The 19,440-nt window shown below is 37.6% G+C and overlaps 1 protein-coding gene across 4 annotated transcripts in view; it reads right to left on the bottom strand.

Moving 5' to 3' along the window:
- Positions 1–421: 421 nt before the first annotated feature.
- The window catches only part of RIT2 (Ras like without CAAX 2), a 184,881-nt gene continuing 165,862 nt past the window's right edge, over positions 422–19,440 (bottom strand). For 3 of the 4 annotated variants that reach the window (XM_033011206.1, XM_033011205.2, XM_033011209.1), the window contains exon 6: positions 422–1,935. In XM_033011206.1, coding sequence (XP_032867097.1) covers positions 1,708–1,935 — 228 coding nt within the window. In that variant the 3' untranslated portion in view covers positions 422–1,707. Of the gene's footprint in view, positions 1,936–4,783; positions 4,907–19,440 lie in introns of all 4 variants that reach the window. The other variant, XM_033011208.1, reaches the window with a different exon arrangement.

Raw genomic sequence — 19,440 nt, 5'->3', positions numbered from 1 at the left:
TCACCTTAAATGCATGCATGTGTTCCTATTCCTCTGAAATAATATTTTCAAAATAGAAATATAGCCACATAATATATAACTATATACAGTAAAGTAGTACTTTTGATGGAAAATTTTTGACAACTCGAAAAATACTGATGGAATTTCTTGAAAGGAAGGAAAATTGGAGAACAAAACATCAGATTTTAATGCTCCAAAATTCTTCATGGAACCATAACCTTTTCAAGTTCACCAGAGGAAAAAAAATCAGCTGCCCCCCAGATCATCCAAAATATAATTCTTTGAAACCCTGAAAAATAATCAAAGAAAAAAAGTGAAAAAAATAACATTCAGAAACAAACATACATATTCTTCTAATAATATCAGTTATCCCTCCAGGACAGACATAAATGACACTGACTACTGGTATGGTTTCATGGAAATCACAATCTTTATTTTTTGACAAAATGGATGCATGTTTTAATTACAAATAAAGTCAATAGTAAAAGAAGTCTGGGAATAAAATATTTTGATGAGACTATAGTCCATGCCAGTTTTAAAAAGGAATATTTAAAAGACCTGTCCAACTGATTGATCAAATGATTCACTTGGATGGTCAAGGACTGTAAAAGATGGTGACTGACCTGATTTTCTCTAACAAGGTGAGGACTGAATGCTACATCACAGATGTTATCACATGCTGGGACAGAGCTGCACTGCTCTAGACAGGGATCTGGGAAGCATCAGACAGTGCCTTTGTGCACTCCTTGGTGTGAAGCAGGAGTGTGACCAATGGTGAAACTGCAACAGGTTGCCCAGGGAGGTGGTAGATATCCCGTCCCTGGAAACATTCGAGGTCAGTTTGGACAGGGCTCAGAGCAACCTCATCTAGCTGGAGATGTCCCTGCTTATTGCAGAGGGATTGGACTAGATGACCTTTAACGGACCCTTCCAACCCAAACTGTTCTATCATGTTAATGCACTGCATGTTTGTAGGACACAGCACCTCTGCTAGCCAGTCCTGGTGAGTAATGAGCAGAAGAGACAGAGCAGTAGCCTTTTATCCTCTGGACGACTGGTGCATGACTTGTGCTATGCTTGCCAATCCTTCCTGCTAAACAGAAAAGACACAATGAGGTTAGGGCTCTACAGGGCCAGAACTGGGAGCCCCAACATTGCCTTTGGGCCTGGTTCACACACACACATACTCACACACAGACACATGTGCGCAGGTTGAGCACAGTCTAACCCTAAACCTACATGTGAATGCAAATCTCAAGGTCAAATCCTAAGTCCTTAAACAGTCAAAATGTCCATTGAAATTAATGTTATTCATTCTTGGGATGATTAAATGGTCCATGCATGTAGAGAGGAGGCAATAAGTGTATCCATTGTCCTATAACTGGTAGAAATAGGTTCTGCTTTGGATGCTGGCTTAGCTCCTAACATTTGAAGACCAGCCAGGGACCACAGGTAAAGAAACACAGTATTTTTTCCACTCAGATTTGCAGAGAAAGGATGAGAGGATGTGTTAAATGACTTTATCTATAATACAGAGGAGCCACAGGGCAACCATGAATTGGGCCTTCAAGGAGCTACTTCTGTAGAAGGTTTGAAAGGAAGGAACTCCAGGACCTGGTCTGGAAGATGCTGTGTCAATGCTGCCTTTTTAAACTGTTACAGGTTTCTGTGATCAGCTCCTGATAAGTGGCTCATGGAGAATTGCCATCATGTTGTACTTTCCTTTTTTTTCTTCAGGGATCCTTTCAGTTTTCTCCACAGACTATCCTTCCTCTTCATCTTCTTCTCTACCATGGGCAGTGAGGACTCTTTCCTTCGGATTTCCCTCACTAGTCCATGAAAGACATCATCAATGTAGAAGCGGAGAGCAGCTGAAGTCTCAAAAAAGGAGCAGGAGTATTCTCTGGCTAAGCTCATTCCTTCTTCAGTTGAGACCTAAAAGGAAATTAAAAATCCATTAGTATTACCTAATGCACAAAGCATGAACCAACATAACACTACAGTATATGTAGTCTGACTTTTTGAATACTGAAAATCACAGACCTTTAATTTGACAGGAAAATATTCTAACAGTAACTAACAAAGAAAATTCAAGAGTAAAGGAATCAGAATGAATTCATGAGATGTTTAAACAGAGCATACTGGCCATATTCATGTGCTCAGGTATACTATTTCTCTGATTCTGATGTATCATTTTTTCCATGTATTTCCTCTCTTTAGTCCAGTAATCTTGTAGTTTGATAGGGCTGGTACCTTTGTTCAATAGACTGGCATGGGTGACCAGAAAGACTTACACAGAACTAAGGTCATCGAAAATCTCTGTTAGCATTAACCTAATCCTAGAGGCAACTTGATTCTTTAAGCACACCAGCCTTCATACCTTAAGATTTTTCAGTCACATTAATTTCTGAGCACGCCTTTAAGTGTTTTCATCTTGGAAGGCCTGTAATCCTATCACTCAGCTTATGTCTGAGCTGTATGAAGATCCAAAATCTCTTTGTTTTTCAGTTCATCTTCCCTAAGTGGCTTTGTCTACTTACTGTTCTGAGAGAACATGAATGAAATGTATCTTTGTGTTTTGAGGAACTGTAAGGGAAAAAATCACCATGAATCTACAGAGAAACAAGGCAGCTCTTTTTAAATTTGCCTGAATTTTGAAACAGGGATCTTACTCCTAGAATTTCCATATTGGCTACCTCTTGGAATTTGATCTGCCAGCCTGCTAAATGAAAGGGTGGTCTTTATGATGATTGTGTGGTTTAAACAGAGTTTAAATGTTTATCGTAAGAAGTACTGCTGCCTACCACTTAACATACTTATTGCGCTTTAAGAGATGATCCAGTAATATGTAGTAAGTCTGCAGCAAAACAAAGAGCTTCTAAATGTTAAGCTAGCTTTTCAGACAATAGACTATTCTTCCTTTTTAGTATTTTAGAATAAAACTGAATGAATGAACTATGTGAATAACACGTATGGTGTACATTCAAATTATGGGTCAGACATTCCAGCCTTTGTTTTGCCTTGTATTTGGATATTATGTATCCATTTATTCAAGTAACTTTCCAACCATCTGGATAAAAAGGTAAAAAAGTACTTTGAGACAGCCTTGTGAAAAGCTATAATAATAGGATGAGAAGTCTCAATTACTACTGTCTACCACAAGACTAATCTTATTTGTTGTTTTGTTTTTTTTTTTTTCCTTTTTTTTCTATGTTCATGCACCCAAAATGTCATTTATATTTATTAGGGAAATAAACCCTGATGTTTCAAGAAACAAACAAACTCTCTTATACCTGCTATGAGGATTTTTTGCATCTGCCTTTAAAGCTGAGCATAGTGAGATACAGGATTCAGGATGAAACAAAAAATCAGTTCATTTGAGCCTGGAGGTAAATCTGCACCAAACGTGTACCTGCATAACAGAGACCACAGAATTCCTCCCCAGCACCTTTGCATTGAGTCACATTAGTAGGATTATTCCTCTATGTTACGGGTATAATTTTAATTTAATTAAGAATATTGTAATGGTAAGCAGGGAGGTTGTATGCTAACCTGAACAATACTCACTGACACAATGAAAGATTGTTACCGCTTTCCAACTGCTATAATTGCCAACCTTTAGCAGAAGGAGATGGGTAGCAATATGGTCCTTGTTTTTCTCTGGGCAGCTGTGTAAGCAAAATGTGTGATTCAATATGTCTATTGGGCACCATTGAGAAATTGATTGCCTGGATAAAGGAGTTTTTTTGGTCTATTTTGGACTTCATAATCATTTTTTCCTTGCTATGCCTTGTTTGAGCTGAAGAATTTTTTTTATTTTATTTTGTTAAAGAGACTGCAGTTCTGAGCAAATGATTACACAGAGCTACAGTTTCAGTGAAGATTTTATATATTCATTACCTAAAAGGAAAAAAATGCATATAAATTGAAACATCCTTATGTTATAGAATGGTAAATTCACAAATATAATCAAAGGGAAAGCACAGCAATACTCAAATATAAAACACTACCCTTACTTTTGCTCTGTGATTTTCTAGTCTTTGCCCATTTAATTCTTCATTTGTTCCACTATTTATTTATTTTTTTGTCTTTTCTAGGATTAAAACTATGCTTTCTTCCACCTGCAAGGAAGAACAACTGCAGGGAAGACATGCTACGCTCTGCCATGAAACAAGATTGCTAAGAGCTGTGAGAACTGGAGAATACTCAGGAGAAATCAGTTGCACAGAAAAACTTCCTCCCATTCTCTGTGTGGCTGGAGGCTTGTAACTTGGCCAAATTTGGCTGGATTTCTATAAAAAGCATCAAAAGTTTGGGTTTGGACTCCAGTTTCTTGCCAAATTATAGAGAAAACATTAAGGTTTTAATGTCAATAGTTAATTTCAAAGCCTGATATTTTTCTTAAATCTTGCCCTTGGGAACTGATTAACTGCTTTGGTGAAGTTTTATGAATGAATTCAGCATGAGGAGGACACCTGGCACAAACAAATTCAGGATGTTTAGCTGAAGATTTTCAGCTTCAAGGCTGAAAACAGGCTTCTCTGAAGTATAATGCTTTCATAATTACCATTACTGCTTCCAGCAACAATGAAAATATTGCTATAGTAATTTAATGAATCTGTTTGCTGAAGAAAGAGTAAATATAAAGAGATACCTAGAGGAAAAGTAAATATTTTTCTTTCTGTTCAGAATTTGGTCAAGAGGCTAGACACCTGTGGAATGAGAAACAAGGGATACAGCCTTTGGTGAGGTCACTGACACCCACATAATTCCAGGGATTTACCTTGTTCCCATTTTATTGCCAGAAGAGAAACTGTATCATAGAAATCCATCCCAGATCTACACAGCTCAGGGACTTGTTGACAAACTGCAGCTTCCATGGGTCTGTAGCAGCGGAAGATATGATCTGTCAGCGTGACATGGACAGACAGGTGAGGGAGCAAGGTCACTTTATTGAATATATATCTGGGAAGCAGAGCTTTATATCTCATCTTTAGAGTAACCCTCCGTGATTGAATCTGGCATTGTTTCCCAGAGTATAATTCTGGTTATATTGATTCCAATTTAGCTCATTCTTTTGCTGGTAAACCTTAAGAAGGGAATGAGGGTGAAAGAATGGTGTAGTGAAGATAATGAAAAATGAAACTTTCTGAGTTTGATCTAAACTTTCAAAACTGTAATCGTCTGCTCAGGGATAGATCAGGTCTTCCAGAAGCAGGGCATGAAGCTCTCAGTATAACCAAAGAACAAGATCCCCCAGAAGGAGAAGTACATAAAAGGGGTGATAAAGCCTCATGAACATGACATGTGAGCTCCAGGAAAACAGGCCTTTTCACATCTTCCCTGCAAAGTGCATGATTTGTGTGAGTTGAGAAAGAAGATATGCCAGTTGCAACATGATGTGGACTGTAGATAGTACATGGGACTGTAGGATAACTTTAGGAGTCTTTCATCTCTGGACAGTTCAGAGCAGCTGGAACGCAGCACAGCTTCATACCGACAGGAAGTATTCACTGGCTACAAACAGCATTTCATAACATTAAAATTCTGTTTGTGGCTTTTGCAAACCTCCCTTGGAAAATTACAAGTGAGATTAAATGCAACGCTGACAGTCTGTGAAAGCCATGATGGATGAACTGCCATCTTTAAGACAGCCAGTTCCCCACTAAGGTCAGCTTCTGCACAACCAAAAGGAGAGTACAAAGCCACCTGGGCTGGATAGTGGGTGGGGAGGCACTGTCAGTCATTGGCCCCCAGGGAAGAACATAAAAATATCTGTATCTGAGAAGGAAACTGCAAAGAAACTAAACAGATCAATAGTCTACCTCTGCCCTTGGACTGTCATTAGCTGGAAAATCTCCATCAGGATAAGACTAATTTGTGTTCAACTTTGTCTCTCCTTTGGTCAAGTCAGCAACAGAAGCATCCCAAAGTAGATTTCATTGACAGAGATGGTATTAACAGAGTCAACATCACCTTGAGTGAACCAGTGGTGGTCTTCATGCAGGGAAAACAATGCATTTCCACTTGTGCATCTCACCCCTGCAGCAGCATGATCTACTTGAGATGGCTTTTTAAGCTTCCCCCATGTGATTGGGACCTCCAGGTTGCAAAGGAGAGGTCTGGAGGCTGCAGGTGGAGTGCTAAGGGTTGTAAGGATTCTCCTAAATTTTTGTTACGCACTTCCACCTTGGCAGTCCTCATTAACTTTTCTGGGGAAAACAGAGTGATAATTATAGATCAAAAAGGTTCATTCTGTGAATCATTTTGCTGAAGACAAGTGGTCTTGATGACTGCTCAGAGACAGAAGGGGACACATTGCTCAACAGAGTACTTATCTAAATCCCACTGAGGCTAATGAGAGAAATTCCAATGGGTTTTGACCAAGCTTTATATTTTTGACAGGCAATAATTTATGTGAGCTGTAAACAAAAGATAACTGTTTAAGAACATAGGGAAAGAAGGAGCATCTTGAGCAGCTTTGTTTGCAACACACTAAGTAATAAAAGGAATAGGAAAAGCCACAAGTACTCTGAGTGATATCCAGGAAAGGTCCATGTCCTTCCCCTTCACTTTCAGTGGATTTTTTCTGTTTCCCAACAGGTCCCATTCCTTAAAACAAGAACCAGATGCCAGGTTGTGTATTAGCACCTGAATATCAGTTTTGAGACAGGCAGGTAATCCTGAAAAATCCACACAAATGTTTGGATCCCTTCCCATCACAGTCCATTCCCTCAGGATATAAGAACAAACATAATAAACTTTTGGTACAGGCACAAACTTATAATATGCCACAGGAAAAAAACAGAGAGATCAGAAGTGTTCAAAGTTTCCTCAGTCTCTAATAAACAAATTTGTCAAGAGAAAGAGAAAAGTAATATCATGGGTCCAGAAAGTGAATGTCATCCTGGACAACAAAAAGCAAAAAATGGGTATTGCCTATCTGACATGAATGACAATATTTTTAATCCCAGAACTGACCACTGAGTTTATGCCAAAGGCCCTCCCTTACAGCACCTGCAAGTTTTCTCATTAATGATGAACAACAACCAGGACTGACCAATTTTATCTAGTCTCAGTTCATCACTCTATGTCTAAGGTACCAGGAAGAAATTAGGTGGTGGTCCCTAGCTACCCAGCATTCACACAAATCAGGGACCTACCCAGTAATCTGGATAGGGACAGGCTCTGTATTTTGATAGATGGGACTGAGTCCAGTGCAGGCTGAACTGAGTGTTCATCCATTGCCACCTGCCTGTCCTAGAACCAAAGGCTTTCACTGCAAGCATTTGATTCTTTTTTTGAGAAACATGTAACCCAGTCCACTAACCCAGAAGCAGATCTATTATACCTATGGCATTTTTGACAGTTATTTATTTTTTCCTTGGACAAGTGTTGCATCAGCAGGCATGACGGCAGAGACTTTCTACAGGCTTGTATAAGAAACTTTCCAAGTGTGAAATGTTATTGTTCAGGCCAAAGCTCAAGCACTTGGATATTACAGCAGTTACTGGGATTGAAAACCTAAGCAAAAACAGATAAAACAGAAAAATCAATCTTTCTGCCTTTTTACGACAAGCAGCACTGTTGTTACTTGTTCACATAATATTTGTCATGGAATAGTTTCTAAAAATAAGAAAAAATATTCCAAGCCCTTTTACTTCTTTTTCTTCAGATATTTACATTTATAAACTGCCTATCATATTCTTGCCACTGAACAATGACATCCCTTAAAAAAGTAGAAAAAACAAAATCAAGTGGAAATCAATTCAGGCTGAAAGAAATGTTGAAGACTAGGCTTTGTGAGTAACCAGTGATTTAATATCTGTGGCCAGATATTAAATCTAATTTCTACATTGAGGTCTTTTTTTAGCCCACATAAAACCTCCTTGTCTTTTCCAAGTCCATCAGGGTGTCCAAACAAATGCACAGTAAATGCAAAAGTAAAACAAAAATTCTTGGTGTTAAAATCTCCAGTATTCATCTTAGTATCCACCTCCTTCAACACAAACTTTCTGTTTTGTTTCAAAATTTTAAATACATTTTAAATTGAATTATTGTTTAAGAATATAATGTTGAAAATTTTCCTGCTGCAAACATAAACATTTTAAACTTTATTTATGATTACATTTGCAGATGTATACACTGCAGTTACCAATTTGATTTGGCCAAGATTCCACCAGAATTCACAACTAGTTTCTGCCGACACAAACCAGTAATTTTCATTCAACCACACATGTACACCTTATATTTTCCCTCAGTCCATGGGGTAACAGACACCTCTTTTCAACAGCCTGAGCAGTAAAACAAGCTGCAGAAACATGAGAGGAGAATTTCATGTCAACACCATTACTCTTAAATCCATTTGGAAGTCTTCAGAAGTAATTAGTTGAACAAACCTCACTCTGACTTCATAGCAGTCAATTCTGCAGCATCAGCTTTGCTGGCTTTCTAGATTACAAGGCTAGATGAGATAAAAGCTGCCATACAATTAATCATTATTGTGAGGGTATTGCAATTAGTTCTGTTCCTCTTCTCCCTCCCCAGAGTTATGTGAAAGCTGGTGTCTTGAAAGAGTTTTCCATGTTTTCCCTCCTGCCTTGCCACTCTGCAATACTTTTAACCAGTTTAATGATTAAGAATTATTGGTGACCAGCATAAACAGCTATGGGTGTAGGCAGGTTTAGCAAACTGGGACAAACAGAAGATGTAGCCTTGCTTTGTGAATTTATGCCCTGACAGACTGGATAGCATGGAAATAGCACATGTCAGAGTACTACACATCTCACACCCTCAGCCGTTCCAACCTCCGAAGGCACTTAAATTACAGAGTATTAGGTATTCTTTTCCTTGCCCTTGTAACATGGCTTTTACATTTGGGCAGGAAGGAAAATGTGGGTTTAACAATGCAGAAAATAATAGAATTGTCTGGGGCTTCTGTGATGAGCTTTGCATTTTATAGAAGATGGAGGATGGAGAGCGTGAGACTGTGAAACTAATTTGCTAATTTTTTTAAAGGAAAACTATGTAATAGTCTTGAGAAAAATTAAATACCTTGACAAAACCAGAGAGATTCATCTGTCCAAAATTATATAGTTCTCATCTGGTTACTCACTAACGTGGAGCATGAAACACAGATTAAACTCTCTGTTCTGATCCAGGAAGAACCATACTCTCTTTTGATCCAAGGAAACTACAAATTGTTGGAGGATGGAAAAGTAATCTAATGAAGCATCAACAAACTCTTGCTTTTATGCTTTTCACTATTGACTGCTGTTAGATTAGACTGACATTTTCTCTGACCTGCTATGGTTATTGCTACACTCTTACATGAAACATCGAAGTTATTGGTAGATATTTCTTTAAATACATCTGTCTCACTCTTTTTATATGAAAAAAAATATCTAGATCTAATGCAAATTCACACCTAAATAGTTTCTGGAGTTTTTTAACATCTTTTGCATTGAAGATCACCTGCCCATCACTGATTCCTCTTCAGTCTTTTTCTATTGGATTTTTTTTTTTTTTTTTTCCCACACTTTGGGTGGGTCCACAGTATCCTTGTAACACAGTAGCTGCACCTCCCGGTAAATTTATTCCTGCTTTGGGCAAATGTTTTCAGTAAAGAGAGACATTCTCCGTGCAACTGCCTAATTACAAAGCAAGTGAAACAGATGAGGCTCCTAGGTGTATTGTTTCCAACTTGTGTTAATTTTATTTAATTATTTCACAGATATAATGATAAATAATTAAATCAACATCTCATTTCATGTAAAAATCACTATGGAATCAGGGTACTGCCTGCAGGTTAGTCTGGAGCTGTTCTTCTCTACCACAGATTGTACTATTTTGTCTTTATGTTGTCAAAAGGAATACTGATGAGTGGGTTTAAGCATCTTTATACCGGGAAATGTTTCTAGAGAGATGGCCTCAGGATCTGACTGAATTGGATACTCAAAACCACATGATCTTGCATCAGTCAGCAATAGCTCTGGGTCTAATTTGAAGAGAATGTGGAAGTGTTAAATTTTTAGCATCAGTCTTCAAGATGAACAAGTACGGGTCAATTGCTCAAAGCATTTTTCAGAGATCTGACAATTTTCTAAATTGTCCATCATCTTTAAAGGGACTTTGATTGCAACGCTCAGTTGAAGACATAGATGGCCATAAGGTGGTTTCAAAAAGCAGACAGTTCTACATCAGTTCATCTTGGAACAAGAGGAGATGAGGTTTTTGTAGGTAAAAAAAATCCAGGAATTATGGTTTTAAATTCTTAAGAAAGGAAAATATTTTCAATCTTTTGTAAGCATCAACAAAAATTTCATTATCATCATTAACAATCACTAACAACAGATGGCTATTAAAAAATTTACATGTAAAAGAATCTGCAAATGTACCTTTTAGATTTTTTTTTTAAGCAAATAAAAAGCTAATAGTAGTATTTTAACACTGTAAGAGATCTCTATTGCTCTGTGATCACAGGTTAACTATCAGTCCAGTACAGCCAACCCCCATATCATTTATCTATCTATGGACTAGTGTAGGTTATTTTCATTTATGTGTTAGACATTAGGATTCCACTAGTCACTGGAATTCAGTTCTTCATTATGACTCCAGCACTAAAGCAGACTGGATACTGAGTAAATACACTTAATACCTCATGACCTATATAAATCTCTCTGTCATGATATTACTTTGAAGATGGGAGTAACACAGCCTCTAACAGCAATATTTGGAACTGAAAACTCTCCGCTAACATGAGGAGATAAGAAAACAGAGCAGGAGTCAGTGAAAAGGACAGAGCAGGGTGCTGTTTTCAATGTGCGGTTTTCCAGAGTTGTCTACTGAATGTTGGGAAATGTGATATTAGAAATTTTAAGGAGATCAGAAAGAAATTTGGAGTGCTAGACAGAATAAAAGGAAGAAGCAGAAACAGTTCTATATTTATTTGTAAGTGTTTGCATATATAGTCACAAAGAAGAACAATAAAACCCCACACAACCAAACAAAAATACTGGTGATTCACAAAACTGAAATAATCTTTTAAGTCAAAGTATCCAAAACTTGTGTTCAGTTAAGAGTGTACTTTTTAGACATATGAACACACTACTAGAATTAAGGTCTAAAAGTTCCCTTTGTGTTTAAGCTGAATACGAGTTTCCAACACTGGAGTAAAAAGGTCACAAAAAATACCTGTTCCAAATCCAGTAAGATGTGTTGTGTGTCCTGACACCACATATTGCTTCACACTCTGTGGAGTTCAGTACACATATATTCTGGAATACAGTTTTCACATCTAAACTTACCTCCATACACAGCTTGAAGGCAGACAGAACACCATGCTAAGTTTCTGGCAGTGAAAATAAAATTGCAACAAATCTCTCCCTTTTCCCTTCATCTCCATTGAATTATCATTTGATGGGATTCAGGGATTCTGTCCTGGCTGCTGAAGTGGGTATTTGACAGAAAGTAGGAAAAGGAAGAATTTATAATGTATTTATAGAGATTTGGACTGCAATGGAATTATTTAGTATTTTTTTTCAGAAGTCACTTGCTGAAGTAAGTAAGTGTTGAAATGTATGAGGTATTGAAGTGCTTTATACACAATCTAAAGAACAGTATTTCACCTTTCCACCTATTATTTAAGTTGATTTTCAAAGAAAATGTTACTCAATCCAGTGAGAGAGGGATGTTATATCAGGAGAAGGGAGTGGTGAGCTTTTGTTGTTTTCTTAGAACATATAATTAATTTTCAGTGTCTAGTAATTTTGAAGTTTATTGGAATGTTTTTTCAAACAATCTCATTATGGGAAATACTTGCAGAGTATCTTTAATAAACTAATGGCATTGATCTTCCTCATGTCAATATTAGTTCAGAAAAATATTACACTTTTGCTGAATATGACTTGACTGAAAAAAATCATGGGATCTTCAAAGGAGTCTTCCTTTCAGCTCCTTACTAACACACTGAAGTGAGAGGCAATGGATGAGCAAAGGTTATTTTTCTTGGTCACAGGAATTTTGAAAGAATGAGGCCCATGACATAGGAACCTTAAAATGGGAATGACAGTTGCATAAGGAGCATCCATTTAGCTCCATCATGTGATGTGATCTGCCAGCATGGACAATGCATAATAAAATAGTGAATCTGAAGAGCTGCATATGAAGGGGATAGCAATGACAAATGAATGTGTTGAGGAAGAAAGATTAAAAATCTTAAATGGACAGTGTTTAGGAAGAGCTGTGAGAAACCATTTAGCTAATTAGACATAACAAGCTCTTATTGCCTGCTAACCTCACTCAAATTACCTAACTTTTGCTACAGGCTAAGAACATGCACTTGCACAGTTTCCGTGGTAACTTGATAGTAAATCTGTGATTAGCTTGTTCTATTGGCAAGCTCCCCATTCAGTGAAGCATTTCTTTGGATAACCCTTCTGCATTTGCTGCCGATGGGCTTCAATTTTTACTCAGAAGACTGAGGACCTTAAAGTAAGCAAAGTAATAACTAAGCTGACAGAATCTTAACTTTGTTGAATATAGCCCCAGATGTTTTTGTATACATCCTGAAGACATCTCGGATACTTTGATAACAGAAATTTAAGCAATGATGATAATTGAGGATTAATCAATAGGGATTTTTTCTAAAACCTTAATTTTTGATTGAAGCCAAACAGGTTGACTGGGATGTTAGTTCTTATTTATTGCCACAAAGGAAAGGGTGCAGTGGAGGAAGAAGAAGAGAGAAGCAGAAGAGTGAAAGTGGAAGGATGGCGGAGGACTGTAAAACAGATTATATCTTTACTATGCTAGCTCAGGGAGAGAATGGGAAAACAGACTCTTAACAAACATAATGGTAGAAACTCCTTGTTATAAACTTCTGTTTAACGTCCTCTATCCATGATGTGTCCATGAAATTATGCAGATATTATTTTGATGTGTGAAAGATGCTGCATCAATACACCCTGGGGACCCAAATCTTGATTACAGCTGATAAACTCATATTCTTATCCAGATAATAGACTTTTTGGTCCACCACTGATAAAGCTGTAGCTCAGTTTACCTAGCAGCATGTGTGAATGTGCATCTACACACATAAACACACACACATAGCAAATGCTGCTGGGATCAGATCGAGCCTTTCCAATAAACCTGGCAGAAAAGGTTGGCCTTACAGCAAAACTTGGATGTGGATGCTGACAAAACACTCTTTAAAGAGTCCCTTAGGTACTAGGAGGCATTCAGCATCAGCTCCTCTGCAGATTAGAGCTGATTTCTGACATTTATTTATTTCCCATGTTTCAGTCAGCTAGCTAGTTCAAACCTGCAGTCTAGCCAGATTCTGGAATCATCACTGAAAAGGGAAAAATAGTGTGTGTGTAGTACAGGTGCTACATGCCAGGCTACCTTTCTTCTTTTTCTTAAGGTTTTCCAGAAATTCTTAGAGGAAAAATAGTGGATTGTAACCTTGAGTACAAACAGCCAGGTGAACTGCTGCTTCTGCATCCTCCCAGACAGAAAATAAAATGAAGGAAAAGAAACAGATAACACATAAATTATCATAAATTAATAAATCATACTATGTGGGAAATAAATACTTTAAAACATAAAGAGTATTGAGGGCTGGAGGGAAGAAAGATACAGTTTCTCAGGAGTAACCTAATCTGGCCAGTGAAATATTAACAGTATGTTACCACTGATAATCATGGTGACTATTAGGTAAAACGAACTGGCGCAGACCACCATGCATACCTTGATGAGCAACACCACGGTTCAGACTACAGAGTGGAAATGTAACATCTTTATCCAGCCACAGAGGTATAACAATGACAAAGACAGACAATAACTCATTTGATTTCTCTCAGGAAGCTTGCATGCAATTTCCTAATGGCTGTTTTTGGTTTTGGGTTTTTTTTTTTTGTTTGTTTGGTTTGGTTTGGTTTGGGTTTTTTTTTGGTTGTTGTTTTTTTGTTTGTTTGTCTGTTTGTTTGTTTGTTTGTTTGTTTGTTTTTGTTTTGTTTTGTTTTGTTTTGTTTGTTGTTGTTTGTTGTGTTGTTTTTTTTTTTCTTAAATACATAAATAAGCCTAGGTTTGGGGGAATAAAATTGCTGGTACTAAAAGCAACAGCTGGTGAAAAACAGTAAGTGCTTGAAGCCTTAACAGTTACCATCACTAGCAATTCAGGACATGTTATCACCCCATTATTTTTTTACCCTTGGAAATAAAATGAGTGTTATTAAATTGTTTAGAAAATGACAACTGCCTGTGGTAAAGTTTTGTTGTACGATGAAAGGAATATTAATAAGAGGATAGGTATGATATCTTTGAGAAAAAGATGTGGAAAAAAAGTTATGTAGCTACTATTTCAGAGAGAAAAAGCAGTTGCTATGGCTGACACAATTTTTTTTTTAAGATGGAATTAAATATGTTCTGCTAAAAGATATATAGAAATCAGAGAATTGTAGCATGGTTTAGGATGGAAGAGATCTCTACATGTCATCTAGTCCAAACTCCTGCTCATGGTGGGTCCACCCAGAGCATATTACCTGTTCCATGATCAGTCAAGTTTTGACACCTCCAAGGAAGGAAATCTCACAGCCTCTCTGGGCACTTGTTCCATTGTTTAACCACTCTCATGGTGGAAAAAACTCCTCATAATTAATCAGATTTTCTTGTGCTGTGAATCTTTTTAATTTCTTCTAATTCCTTCATTACACGCCTCCAAGAAAAATCTGATTTTATCTTCACCAATTATTAGGTGGCTGAAGGCAGCAAGGTGATTCTCTTCAACTCATCAGGCTGAACAAATCCACAAGCTCAGCTCTCTGAAACTCTCCTGATATTTTTTGTTCTTTATCCCCAAGACCATTTTGGGGATTTCTTCTAAACTCACTCCAGTACATCAAGTTATTTTTTGCACTGTGAAGTCCGAGACAGATAGAATACTCCACATACATACCCACAAGTGCCGAATAAAGGTCCAAAGATAATTTCCTTGGACCTGCTAGCTACATTTTTACTTATACAACCCAGGATGCACCTGGCCACCTTCACTGTAAGGGGACACTGTTGGTTCATGGTCAACTCAACCACCAGGACTTCCCTGTCCTCTTCTGAAAAGCTGTTTTCTCTCCAGTGTTGCCCAACTGGTAGTGCTGCACAATGTTGTCCACCCCAGGTGCAGGCTTAGCATTGGCTTTTGCTCAACTTCATGCAGTTTCTGTCAGACCATTTCTCCAGTCTGGAAATGTCCCCTCTGTGTATACACCCTACCTGCCACCATATCAACCACACCACTCAATTAGGTATCATTGATGAATGTACCTTTTGTCCCATTGTTCAGTTGTTAGTAAAGATACTTAAAATACTGTCTTACAATTGACCTCTGAGGAATGCTGCTAGTAATTTGTTGTTAGCTGGACTCTGTATTACTCATCACAACCCTTCAAACTTGGTGGTCCAGCTAATTCCCATCCACCTTGTAGTCTAGTTATCTGAAACATATCTCACTTGTTTGGTTACAAGGACACTATGAGAGACTGAGTTGAAAGTCTTGTTAGAGTCAAGGTAAACATAATCCACTTCTTTCATCCACAGAGTCACTCATCTGAAGGCCATCACAGAACTCAGTCTGCTTGTCAGGCATGATTTGTCCTTCGTAAATCCATACTAGATCTTCCAAGGCACTTTCTTATCCTTCATATGCCTGGATGTGACTTTTAGGGAGGATTTGCTTCATAAATGAATCATCCATTTCTTTTAAGGCAACTGAGATTGAAAAATTTACGGACATAATTGATTTAGCTTTAAACAACTTAGTTTAGGTATTGACATTTAAAAATACAGACATCAGCACAGGCTGTACAGTCCTATCGAGGAACCTGAGCTTACACTCACCAGCTGAGCCTCCTGTCACTTCAGTCTCACTGAAGCTTCTTCCAAGACTGCTCAAACAATGTACATGTAAATGTAACTGCTGAGTTTAGATAAACATGGCAAGAGATAACGTTGTCCCATGTAAGTAAGGACAGGTGGAAATTTTTGATAATTAAAGATTTTAGGTCACAACTTTAACTTTTCTACATGATGGATGTCTTTTTTGGTTTTTGTTTTTCTAATCCCTTCTCATGTTTTTAAATTTGATGATATACTTCCAACATTTTTCTTTTTCTGAATAGTATTTTATTGAAAAAAGTCCAAAAACCAAAGTAGACCACAGATTATCAAGGAGTGCAGAATACAGCCTCACAGACTAAGACAATGAAAAATAGAGTAGAAGTAGTCAATTCCCATGCTATATGGGCAAGAACATTGGGCAAATAAAGAAAAATTACTGAAGTACATGGAAAAATTCCTGTTACACTTTGGTTCAGGACCTAAAGAAACAGCCTGGTAACAAGCAGTCATCCATCTCTGAACAGGTGGTATACATGAATATACAAAATAAAAAATGAGGGAAGGAGGGGGCCAGTGAAAGAAGGGAACAGCTTAGTCTACAGATGGCTTAATATGATCCAAGAAAATATTTGTTTCTAATCCAGAACGCACCTCTTCATATACAACTCTGGACATTAAGACCTACCATGAAAAAAGATGTTTTGCTGTTACTTTCCTATGTAGATTTGACATTTATGGCAATGGTTACTTTTCTCTGATGTCTTTAGTGAAAGAAAAACTGGTTTGATCTATACCCACTATTCAATACTGCTTTCATTCTGGAACATATGATGAACTTTGCATGCCATAATCTGTTGGTGGGGCACATTGCAGACTGCAGAAAAGCTGTTCCTATGTGATGAGTAAATAGTTCAAATGAAACTTGCACTACAGCTCATCCACAATAGGATTTAACAGTTTTCAAATTCTTTGGTCTTCTAGGGATTGTCTGATGTTGACTCACTTTCTTTTCTGTTACTAGTGTTCTGTACATTTGTAAGTCATATAGTCCTGCAAAATCAATAGGGTTACTCAGAGAAAATATATATATTTAACTCTGTGCATTAGTTGCAGTAGTTCTTTTGTCTTGGGTGAGGATCTCTGTCCTTTCAACTTTCTTGGGTACTACCAGAACAAAAGTTTGCTGAGATGGGTGTCAATAGGTTGAGTATCCTGCTAACAGGAGGCCATGAAATGTATCTAAGTAGCATTCCACCTTCCTAAGTGCATGTGGCTCTTTTATGAGTAAAAAGGATGGGCTGGAAAGGTTGCAGTTGGACTGACACATAGCCAAAGATAAAACATTAACACTCCAGAATTCATAATTCTCTTTGATGCCAAATGAAGGGATTCAAGTGAAATATGTCAAATATGGCATTTATTCCTACCTGTCTCTCTCTTTGTTAATTAAGTTTGTATGTTAGTAATTCTAGAGCAACATTTTCACATTTTCAGATGTTATAAAAGTTTTTCTGAAAGCCCCTCAAGAATTAGAAGGCAAAACAGAACAAGATGAATAAAGAATAAAAACTAATTATTGAGGGAAGCCCTTTTAGTAGTTTATCTGTCAAATCAACTGGTATAACTGGAAAAAAAGAAAACATTGACAGACTTTATTCTATACAATCCTTTTTTCAGGTCTAAATCAGAAGCTGCAAACTTCAGGTTTATTAGGGACAATTGCTCCAATTATAACTTAATGAAATCAGTTGTTCACACACTGTAGAGAAATAAGTACTGTAGTGCCCGTGGAGGATTCTCAGAAGAATGGCACAGGCCTTTAAGAGCTCCTTGTCATTATTTCAGTCCTTCAGTGTTTCTGACAATAACACTATATACCCCATTCAAAAACAGAAGAGAAGCTTGTGCCCCATGTCTTTCCCACTGAACAGATGTCCTGGAGCCTCTGTACTGTCATGAGATGATCAGTAAACATCACCTAACTCCTAGACAGAATGTGTTCCTTGACAATATCCCTTAGATGTTTTCCCATCATTGTCCTTTATTTAAAATGGTTCTTCCTCACAATACTTTATATCCCTTCACTTTTTATCAACATACGCACAGTACTTTTATTACCTCTCTACTTTCATTTACCTAAGCTAAAGAAATTAAACTGTCTTTAATTTCTTCTTATGACACCAGCCTGATACATATTGTCTGCACCTGTTCCAATTTGGATTTGTCATCGTCATCCATAAGAAACTATAGCTAATCTTAACTGAGATTTCACTTCTATCTGCTATAATACCTTTGATGCTTCCACACCACCGATAAACATATCACTCTGAATAGCTCATGATGACACTTATTTTATGCACAATTTCATGACATTTATGATTTATAATCATCCTGTAAGTGGCTGATATATCCAAGACTTTCTCTCCTGCCTTCAAGCTGATGTGTTACAGCAAACAGTCTTGCTATTAGTCCTTAAGGGCATGGCCTTACACTTTTTACAATTACATTTAATTCCATTTCTATCACTCCTCTGGGTCACACAGCTTTTCCTCTAAAATAATCCTGTCTCTCCTAGATAGAAAATGCTCCCACTTTGTGTTATCAGCAAATTGTGTCAGTGCACTTCTACATTTTTATGCCTAGGTCATTAATGAAAATGTTAAAGATCAGCAAATTGAAGGGTAATACCTAATATTCTTAGGGGGCAGATCCAATTCCAACTGGAGGAGTGAGAACCAAACCATCACTTTCTAAAATGTCACTTAAATTTAAGAGAGTGTTTGGTTGTGTATGTGTGTAATCCAGCTGTCATAATTTTTTGCCAGTAAATCACCCAACTCTGTTGGCCCATCTCAACTAACCCATCTGTTATAGTTAGACAGAACATAGTAGAGAAAAGGCTGATTTATGAAATTCTGGATGATTGTCCCTATTTTTATTAATGTGTGATTATGACTTCCCAGCTACATTGGGCGAAAATAGTCAAATGCCAACGCTTTTGATGTGAAAATGCCGAGTTGACAGACACTAAATGCTCCATGGCAAGGAGCCATGAAACTGTGCTGCTTCAGACACCCCATTCTGTGAATAGTTCTTTGTGTGGCTCCTAGCACAAGGGGGGCCCTGGTTCATGACCCGCGCTGGTCCACAGCACAGTTTTAATTCCTATAATCCAGCGTCTCGAGGCCTCTATATGAATTAACTGCACAGGATTGCTACTAAGTGCCATTTTTTTGGAGATGGGGATAGAGCAGATGGGGATTTGTAGAGGCCAAACTTTCAAGAGAAAGAAAGAAAGAAAAAAAATGGCTGTGAAAATCAACCCTTTCGTTTGTGTGCTTTGAATTGCCACCTGCCAACCTCAAGCCTTCTGATCTCCTCTCAGTGAACCATAGAGGCAGCAGTTGGAAAGATCAGATATAAGCTCAAGGCAATCTGTCAGAAACTGCTTTGTCACATTCTCCAACACTAAAACCCACAGAAATAAAATCTATGTGTTTAAAGCTGTAACTGCCCCATATATGGGAGAACTACTCTTTCAAC

The sequence above is a fragment of the Tyto alba genome, unplaced genomic scaffold, assembly GCF_018691265.1.
Source record: "Tyto alba isolate M040663 unplaced genomic scaffold, T.alba_DEE_v4.0 Super-Scaffold_42, whole genome shotgun sequence".
Taxonomy (NCBI): Eukaryota; Metazoa; Chordata; class Aves; order Strigiformes; family Tytonidae; genus Tyto; species Tyto alba.
This window is presented reverse-complemented; position numbering and strand designations above follow the sequence as displayed.